This window comes from Scomber japonicus, chromosome 12 (assembly GCF_027409825.1).
Source record: "Scomber japonicus isolate fScoJap1 chromosome 12, fScoJap1.pri, whole genome shotgun sequence".
Classification (NCBI taxonomy): Eukaryota; Metazoa; Chordata; class Actinopteri; order Scombriformes; family Scombridae; genus Scomber; species Scomber japonicus.
This window is the reverse complement of record NC_070589.1, coordinates 15,360,050-15,370,374: the sequence shown is the minus strand read 5'-3', so window position 1 is coordinate 15,370,374 and position 10,325 is coordinate 15,360,050. Positions and strand designations below refer to the sequence as shown.

Below are 10,325 nucleotides of genomic sequence, written 5' to 3'. Positions count from 1 at the left end.
GCTTATTTTCTTTTATACAGTCTGTTATTTTGGCGTTGAGGGGGATTAATATTTGGTGAATTATGGGAAATGTAGTTTTAAGACTTTCATAGTCTTACAATAATTATAAACAACGAAAGAGGGGAAGACAATTGTTGGTGTGGACGTCAAAGTAATTAAGTATTCATGAGACACAGGACTATGTAAACGTAGTCACATTGATACAACGTTGTTACCGCTGCATTCAATTGAAAGGAAGTGCATGGAACGGACTTCAAGTCCCAGTATGCTTTGAGGGCGGTGATGTCCTTCTGGTATTTGTAGTCCACATCGGGGTCGTTTCCGTGTATCTAGCCTACGTTAGGTGGAGGAATCTGCTCTGCAAAGACAAACACATGTGAAATTATTGATCAGGTAGGGTAAACAGCTTAATCTGCCGGCTCCCGCCAATTGAACTTGTCGAGCACATTAAAAACGTAAATTAATGCCTTATGGTCAATCTTTATTTCAAGCGTTAATCTTCAACTACAACAAGGCTGAAAAATCAGCGCTTACATGGCGATGCATTTCCTTTTGTTCAGTTAGCTTATGTGTAAAAATGCAGGAGCCAAATTCTTAGAAATGTGTTTCGTTTAAGATAAACAGAGACTGAAAAGATGAATTAATGTTAGCTACATGGTTGTCCACTATTGCAGACAGGCTGTAGCGACACATTTCCGACGACAGCTCGACTGCCTGACATTAATTCAGCTAGTCTCGGTGGAGTTACACATTTATGAGCCATTTAGTTAGCTGTGTAAATGTATAACCTGTAGTGTTAGCATCGAGCTGTGCTAGCTAGCAGTAGCATTGGGCTTGTCGCAGTTTTGTTGTTTACATCCGGTAATGCGGGTCTGTTGGCTAATTTGCATGACTGTGGTTGATTGAGCTCCGGGGTCCGCTGGGTTCAGGACTCTGTGTGAATCATAGTACTCTTTAAATATATCTATTAACTTGGATTAAGATGTCAGGTTAGTGAATGGTTCTGTCATAATCACTAACTGAGTGTCTTTTGTGATTCACAGGCTTGTGTGAATTTATGGAAACATGTCAAAGAAACGGGGCAGGTAGGCTCACCTAACTAATCTGACTTATAATAAATTGCTGTGTATCTCAGTACACTTTTCTATGATTCACCACCTTGAAGCAACACACTGTAATCTGCTGTGTAAACAAACACTTTACTAAGCTAATAACTTTTGTAAACAACTTTAATCCCAAAGTTTCCTGCATCCTCCTTAAATTTAACCTCAACCCCAGTGGCTCCAAACTGGTTTAAAACATTTAATTGCATTGAATAGTTTTTTTTTTTTTTTTTTTTTGTAATACAATTTAAACAGTTTTGTGACTTTCTCTGGAATTAATTAATGTGCTTATGATTTTCTTGATTAATCCATTAATGGCACAAAAAAATGTCAAAATGTTTTGTCCAGCTAACAGTCCCAAATCCAAAGAGATTTGGTTTGCTGTCATGAATGACACATAAAAGCTTAAAATCTGCACAATTTGAGAAGCTGCAACCAGCAGATGTTTATTATTCTTGTTTAAATGACTAAAACAGTTATTGGACTTTCATAATAGTTGACCATTCATTTTCTGTTGATTGGCTAATCAATCGTTGCAGCTCTATTCACAATGAATGTCAACTACTGACCCCTCTGCATCATAGTTTGCAGAGAAGACTTGTGAAGTTACCCTGCCGTGTTCATTGTAATAATGGCATCTTTAGAGGCATTTAAGTCTTCTTTAATAGGAATATCTACTATAGGAGTACCTATGAAAGATATTTGTTCATCTGTAACTCTGTAATCATCATACTGTCGACCTACAACTCATTTTAATACTAACATGCTCACAGGAAGCGTAGCAATGAAGAGCTGAGTGAGAGCTCGGCGTCAACCCTGAGCCCAGACCCTGACAACCTGCTGGGCCGCAGGATCCAGCACACCTGGAGGGAGAAGGGTAACGTGACCAAGTGGAAAGGCACGGTCCTGGAGCGCCTAACCGTTAACAGTTCCCTCTACATGGTCAAATACGATGGCTTTGACTGCGTCTACGGCATCGAGCTTTTCAAAGACAGTCGAGTGTCCAACCTCCAGGTGTTGGCAGAGAAAGTTGGTGAGTGTCATGACTTCATAGGATATATTTTGTCATTTTACTAGATTTGTCTTAAATGTAAAAACTTGAAAAATGTAAAAACTCAGCTATATGTTGAACAGTTGATCAGTTTTTATTAAATCATTGGTCATAGAAAACAGCAAAAACAGAAATCATTTATGTGAACGTGATGTTTTATCACTTAAAACCATAACAATGACAGTCTGAACACTTGAGCCTTGAGACTCAAGTCATATCTAACACATCAGTCATTAGTTTTTATTATTCTTTTGAAGAATGTCCAATGTGGTGTAGAGCTGAGATTTTATCTGTGCTTTGTCTGCAGTGTCAGATAATAGAATTTGAATGTCCCAATATGCTATATCATCTGGGATCTATATATTAAAAAAAAAAGGTTAATAGGTGTATCAAAGTGTCTTGTCCTCCCTGCAGTGAATAATAAAATCAAGGTGCCTCCTGGGGCAGAGGAGCTGGTGGGCCGAGCTGTGGAACATCTGTTTGAGAAGGAGGACGGTGAGAAAAACGAGTGGCGAGGCATGGTGTTGTCCCGAGCGCCCATCATGACCCACTGGTATTATATCACCTACGAGAAGGACCCAGTGCTGTACATGTACCAGCTGTGGGACGATTATAAGGACGGAGATCTACGTGTGCTGCCTGAGTCAGGTACTGAAACTGAAGCTTTGTTTGTGGGCATAAAAGCATCAATGTTAAATATATATCAGTTGCTCCTGGAAAGGTGGGAGGAAGAGAACAGGGCAATTTACATAATGTTTTTTTTTTTTTTTTTTTTTTTTTAAAGTTTTCTGAAACTTTTGTGCAGAGTTACTACTTTAGTCTAAATAAGAATCCATTTTGTAATAGGCACTCATGTCTTATCATAAAGAGACTAATGCTGTCTTGGAGGAAACTAGAAACTAAACTAAACTGGGGTAAGCATGTAGTAGATGATTTACTATCTTAAAGGATCTGGCTGGCGTTTTTTATATTTTGTCATTGTCAACAAATCTCATGTGCAGAGCCAGACCAACAATGAATCCATGTTGCATTCAAATATTGTGTTTGTATTTGAAGTCTGATATATTGTATTCCTCTGTGCCGTAGACCTTTGTTGTCCAAAAACTATTAAAAACACATCAGTGGGTCACACTGTTGCACAGGCTGACATGTTTCTTCACCATGAGAAGCAGCTCACAGACTAATAACAGCAATAAAATTGTCACACTCTGGAGAGTAGTTCTTTATACAGCAGACGCCACTGTGCATGCGCAGGAATGGGGTTTAGTCTACATTGCTTTGCTAGCTTGGTGTGCTACACATCACAAGCTTTTGACTTTGTACTACAATGTACATTTCTCAAAGTAGACACAAAGTGGCATCTGCTGTACTCTCCTAGGGCTGGGCGATATGGCCTTTTACTAATATCCCGATATTTTTAAGCCATGTCACGATACACGATGTATATCTCGATATTTTGCCTTAGCCTTGAATTAACACTTTGATGCATACAATTATGCCAGTATGATGATTCTACATTAAAACATTGTTCATACTACATTAATATATGCTGATTTTAAACGCACGCCAAAAGTGTAAATCACAACTAAACAAATTCATCAAAACTGTATTTATTAAAGAGTTATTAAGCAGTGGCACAAACATGTCATTTCAAAACAAATAAAGTGTCTTTTATGCATGATGTAACTAATATGACATATCAAAATAACACTAAATTAAAATGCACATTTTGTGCATAATGCCACTAGGATATAAAGGTAGAGCTGACTCTGCTACGTAGATTATATCAAGTGTGTCGATGATCTTTCTGAAACCGGGCTTTTAACCACACTCACTGGGGCCATGTCTTTCTCTGTGTGGTGTGTTACTGCGGACGTTATCTCCTTCTGTTTTTGACTGTTTTAGTCGTATTGCTGTTCTGGAAAAAGAAGACGCTAGACTCAGTTGCGTCAGTGCTTTCTTCAATATGTCACTGGCCGGAGATGTGCTCTTGCAGAGTTTCAAGCACACATGGTGATATAACTTTGTTGTACTACCAGCTTTTGTGGTGACGTTTTTATGGCGTACTTTACATATTACGGTTTGTTGTTCAACGTCCTCCCTCTTGTACCCAAACCACCGCCAGATGATGGATCCTGAATTGTTTTTTTTTGGGAATTAATCTCCCTCCTCCACTTGTCAATATCACCTGCTGCTCCCGCGACCTGAGATCGCTGCTACTGCTGCTACATACTGCCGGGCATATGACGTTGCACGCACAACAGAATGTGATGTACGTAACTAGGTGCGCTTGTTTTATCTCTCTGTGCGGAGAGATGAGAGAGTGAGAAAAACCTGTAGTTCAACGGGCCGCGACTAAAAACAAACTGCGTGTAAACTGAATGTATACTCGAGTATTCACGATATAGTCATTTTCTACATCCCACAGAGAACAAGCCGCAATACATCGAGTATACTCGATATATCGCCCAGCCCTATACTCTCCTGAGAGTGAAGACTCTTAGTGCTGTTATTACTCTGTGGAGTGGTTTCTAAATAAACTATTGTATACACTACACTCACTAGTACTTAGAGTACAAGTAGGATTCATTACTGGTTTACCTCTGTATGTGAGAATTGTTGACAGTAAGAAAAATATATAAGATTATATCCTGTGACCATGCTTTTTTTTTTTTTAACTTTGGCTGCTTAAAAAAAAGAACCACCTGCTCATGTTACTGTCTTACTTAGTCTGTCTCTAACTTATCATCTTATTGTTTATCTGTCCTTCATCCAGAGAACAAACACCTGCTGCCAGCAGACAGAAAGCCAGGTGAGGAGCCAGAGAGCCTTGTGGGTAAACAGGTGGAGTACGTCACAGATAACGGTCTGAAGAGGACAGGCTTGGTCATCTACCAGGTTCCAGCTAAGCCCACGGTATACTACATCAAATATGACGATGACGTCCACATCCACGTCTACGACCTGGTGAAGACCACCTAGTATTGACTGTCTGGTCTCCTTTTCAGCTGACAGCTCATCTTCATGCTGACCAGTCGTTACCTGTTATAGTGTTACAGATTTTTCTCCTCTTTCAGTGGGAGGCGATGTGCCGAAGATTGAAAGTCAACTTTTTATTTTTTTTTGTGTGTTTTGATTTTTTTTTTGGCCTCCAGAGGTTGTTTTTTCATTCTGTCATTACAAGACCTCTAGGTTTTTGATGATCAGTTCTAAGTTGACCTTAATGTATGACTGTTAGGTCATTCAATGTAAATAAAGCAGGTCTGAGACCAGTTGTATAGCCCAGCAGATGAAATGGAGCTAGATGTGTGTTTTGGGTAAATCACATTTGTATAGTGCAACTTTCAAACTCCAAATTCATACTTTTTGTAAGCAACACATCAAACTAAAATCCGCTTTCTTACCTATACCTCTGTGTTTCATTTCACTTTTATATGCCTGTGCTATTTATTTCATCTGGAATATCTGGCTGTGCTGCTGGTGACATTTTGGCAAAACTTGTCTGCTGTGCTTTATGTGTGTCACTGGGTATGCTTCAGTTTGTTGAATCTAGAAGTAATATTCATTTGACCAGTGTGCTGATTTTTACCATCACAGTGAACTCAGATTTCAGTTGAAATGTATAGGCATCAATGAGACTCGACTGAGTCTCTCTTCATGGATATGAACCACGGATTATTCTAAAAAGTCATGTATAATATTTCTGTTGCAACATGTAAACTGCAAGTTTTCTACATTATAATAATATATCAGAAAATTACGATGTTTATGTCAAGTTGTTTCAACTGTGTTTGTGCTACACACTATTTATGTAATTCAAATTATTGGCTACCAACATTGTTTAGTATTTTGAACTGAAGTCTTTATTATTTGCCAAATCTGAATGATATTATATATTCAGGCCTCAAAATATTCTTCATTGTGACCCTAAATATGTTTTGTTCTGTAAATATAATCTGAAACATTTTTATGAACGTTAAAACAAAGATGCTTGAAAATGGTTCTGATGTCCAGTTATTGTTGACAGCAGTTACAGTGAAGATAATGTAGGGGAGCCTGGGGACAGTTGCAACACCTTTTACATTACTCTCAGTTAATCAGAGACTATTTGGACTAGGCCCACCAAACCTTTACATATTAAACTCACACATGTCTGTTAATTACCCATACCATTTAAAGATGGTTACATATAACATATCAATCACAATATTGATTTGAATAGAACAATTCAGATGTTGCAACTGACCCCAAACATGGGGACAGTTGCAACACAGATCAGAGACGATTGCAACATATTAAAAACACATTCAATTTAACTAATTAATTATTATTTATTTAGTAATATTTATCATAGGCCTACCTTGTGTCAATGTGCAGATGTTACTGAAGCTATTAAAACTTCAGTGTGAGAAAAGAAGAATGGAATAATTTGCTTTGTCCTCTGAGAATACTTTTTTGCTGATCCAGTACCCTGCAAGTGGTATCTTATTTGATGTCCCGCTTGCAAGTCTCTCTTTTTTGTGGAACCTGAATAATCTGGTGTGGCATATGTCGAAGGCCTTGGCTACTGCCCTGACTGATTTGCCCTCATCTCTTACAATATCTGAGGCTCATTCCAAAATATTGGGCGGAACCCCTCTGTTAGTGACCCTCTTCCTCACTCTTGGCATACTGAACACAAAGAGAATACAATTTCTACTTTTAGATGATTTATTTACTATAGGACAACAAATAAATGGACGTTTCTCCTGTTTTCACAGGATGATTTATGTGGCTAGTTTGTCCCATAGCGCAACAGATATAACAATAATTTCTCATTTTTGCTCAACTAGATATATGGGGAATTATTTTGTTTATCAATAGCATTAGTCTCTCATTGCCTTGTAATATAATTGCCAGTTCTGTTCATCATGAGCATAGACACAATACAATACATGAATTGTGCCTATTTTGAACTTACACTCTTCAAAAATACTGTTTTGTGGTCTGTTTTGATATGACTAGTCAACTTAGAATTGCAGACAGTTAGACAATTGCAGCTGTTGCAACTGTCCCCATGGTATCAATCATGACAAAACATGTGCTAGCCAGCCACGCCGACATTAACACATGCTAACCATATCACTGAATATTCAACAAAACAATGATTCAAAATGGTAAGTTTGGATTCACTCATACAAAAGGTCAGGACAGTATGACAAAAATACAGCTCATGAAAAAAGCTACTTTCATACCTCCAAAACAACTTTTCTTGATAAAAGCAGGACCAGATGCTCAATATGGCCTCTCTTTTTTTGGTGGGCAGGGGGTCTAACTGAGCATGTGCAGTGTGAGTGTCATCACGCTAGCATGCTTCTGATTGGAGAAATAAGACTTGTTGCAACTGTCCCCTGTTGCAACTGTCCCCAGTCTCCCCTATGTTGTAACATCATATGAATTAGGGTGTAAGAAGTGCAACACATTTATTCAAATTCAACTGAACAGTAGATACATTTTATATTATAAGATTAGGCACAAAAACAACTCAACAAAATTATTTATTTAAGCTCTTCAAATGACCAAGAAATGTTTAAAAGTTGATGTGTTATGCTTAAGTTAATCGGCAGTGTATCAAATACTTGTTCTCCCCACTGTATGTCTCGCTTTGACCTCTCTGAACACACTGAATTCTTTAAAATGCAAATGGACTCACAAATGACAAAATGTTATTTCAGTTTAGTGATGTGTCTTCCAAAAATTTCAACTGTAGTGGTGGAAACAAGAAGTGTGATTTGGAAACACCCTGAGCCAAACACTGACGATGGACCTTTCAATGAAATAGGAGACAAGAATTAACAATATTTGTATATTTATTAATGCAGAGATGTTGTTTTAATATGGTGATTGTACTTTTTTTTTCTGTGGAAAAACAGTATTTTACACATCTTAAAACATGTTTGGGGGAAATGGTTTATGGCATTTCAGTGCAATCCATTTCATAATTGAGACATTTTACTCCAAATCACAACCTCAACCTTGTGGTGGTGATAGAAGAAAAGTCAGAGGATCACTAAATTCAATAGGCTTCATTCTCTGGGGACCATGAATATCAAAAGTTCATAGCAATCCTGAGATACTTCACGCTAGACCAAAGTGGTGGACATACTGACCAAAGTGGCTAAAAAGTCAAGTGATTAACAGGATAAAGTTTAACTCAAGATTTCTGTCTAGTTGTGCTGCCTCACATTTTTGCAGCTCTTTTAAGTCAGATTCCTGATTAGCATCTGTATTTAAAGGCCAATGAAATCAGTGGAAAATAAACTAGTAATTACCGCTGCACGATTCAAGATCAGAATAATCTAAATATCTGTTTTATCTTAGAGCAATAGACACTCTGTGTTAGCTAAACATTAACAGGATCCTTATTGATTACTTTCTAATGGCTAGTTGTGCACCATAAAGCAGGCTAATAAAGAAGCAGCACATGGCCTCTGTTTTGCAGCAACACTACCTGGTGTAGCTGATTAAAGGAAGAATTATAAAGACTATCATGAGATCACATAGTTAGTTCTGATTGCTTGTTATTTTCTACTACTATTTGTTTAATGGTGGCGTGCTGGAGAATCATTCAACACTTACAAAGTTATAGTAACCCCGCTCAAATATTTGTAATTATTTAATGCCAATAAAATTTGCCATGAGGTGCAGCTTTATCTGTTTCTTTACATCGAATGTCAGCCGCAGCTTTGATGAGAGAACATTCTCTCCTGACCACACATGTAACCACATGCTGACTACTGCCTGCCTCTTCATCCTTCAGAAGACCTCCGAGGTGTCAGGGTGCTGTTGGTGACTGGTGCCACTAGGGGAACAGTTGGCATAGCATCACGCCAGGCTGGATGCCCAAATAGTAATCACAAGGAGGAGGGAGCACATGCATTGCACAAGATCTGCGGTCTTGAGAGTGTGTCTGATGCAATTTGTCACCTGTTGTGCATTTCCTTTTACACATCCATCAGTACTTTCTGCCGTTTTATTTCTTCATGAAACCATCTGCCTGGCTTTGGTTTTAAATGCTTAAGGACCATATATGGTCAGTTATGGCTCTGATGTGTGACTCTGTCCCTGTTCTGTGGGCAGCAGAAGTGCATTGGGGGCTGAGTGGGTTGAAGACCTACAATTAAAAGAAGACATGTCCCTACGTTTTGGACCCTTATATTCACTGCTGCCAAATAAATATGAGCCCAGCCGGCCAGATGATGGTGCTGTAATGCCCAAAAACTCAATTTAGGAAAGGCCACACCCCTCACATCGCAAGGCTGATTGAATTGAAATTTCAAACACAAGTCCACCTCAGTGTGCTCTACAGAAGACCCTCTTTGACCAGAATCCTAACCAGGGTTTGGAAATACTGAGGTCACAAGTCCTCATTATGGATGTTTGAAGAAATGTATGCATTTTGAGAGGAACAATAATCAATAAGGAAATAGTGTCAGTGCCAGCACATAGATGAAAACTGGACTAGTATCCAACACAAGATAAGTAATAAATGGCCAATTTTGAAATGACTCTTTTTACTTTCAGTTTATTATTGCATTGAAATCATTTTCACTGTCAAACAAATTGAGCAAAGGAGCACAATTGCAGTATTTTGCAGGTTTTGCCCTAAATCACCTGACAAGTGTTCTAACACTCATTACTCAAGTTCATCCAAACAATAAACCATAACCTTATGACAGTAAAAAACTATTATTATTATTATAATTATATACATATATAAGTATATATACTTTTTTATTTCTAACCCTTACTATTATATTTGGATATATTATATATTTTAATTTATTTTCTTCTTTCATGCTTTATTCTTGTCATATTTCTGTGTTTTCGCTCTCCACAAAGGACTTACTGTTTGTTTCCCCTTTTGTTTCAGTCCTGTTCAAGTGTGTCCTGTCCTGTGTCTTATGGTCTGTTTGTCGGTGCAAGGGAGCATGGCCTATCACATATTTAACTCGCGATGCTCTTTAGCAATCCTGATTAGACTCACTGGAGACATCTCGTGCTATCTTGAGAAAATTCACAGTGAGTTTTATTCAACTATAATGAAGGGGGTACGAACAGCAGAACTTTGATTGTGCAGGTATTGAAATTCTGCAGACGCGATGATAAAACAATGTTTGATTGGCCTCACT

The 10,325-nt window shown here is 38.1% G+C and overlaps 1 protein-coding gene across 1 annotated transcript; it reads left to right on the top strand.

Moving 5' to 3' along the window:
- The first annotated feature begins 332 nt into the window (after positions 1-332).
- On the top strand, positions 333-6,135 carry LOC128368991 (spindlin-Z-like). Its single transcript, XM_053329936.1, has 5 exons — positions 333-393; positions 1,044-1,085; positions 1,877-2,136; positions 2,569-2,802; positions 4,931-6,135. The coding sequence occupies exons 2-5, from the start codon at positions 1,066-1,068 to the stop codon at positions 5,134-5,136; spliced, it is 720 nt and encodes a 239-aa protein (XP_053185911.1). The 5' UTR covers positions 333-393; positions 1,044-1,065; the 3' UTR covers positions 5,137-6,135.
- The last annotated feature ends 4,190 nt before the right edge of the window (positions 6,136-10,325 follow it).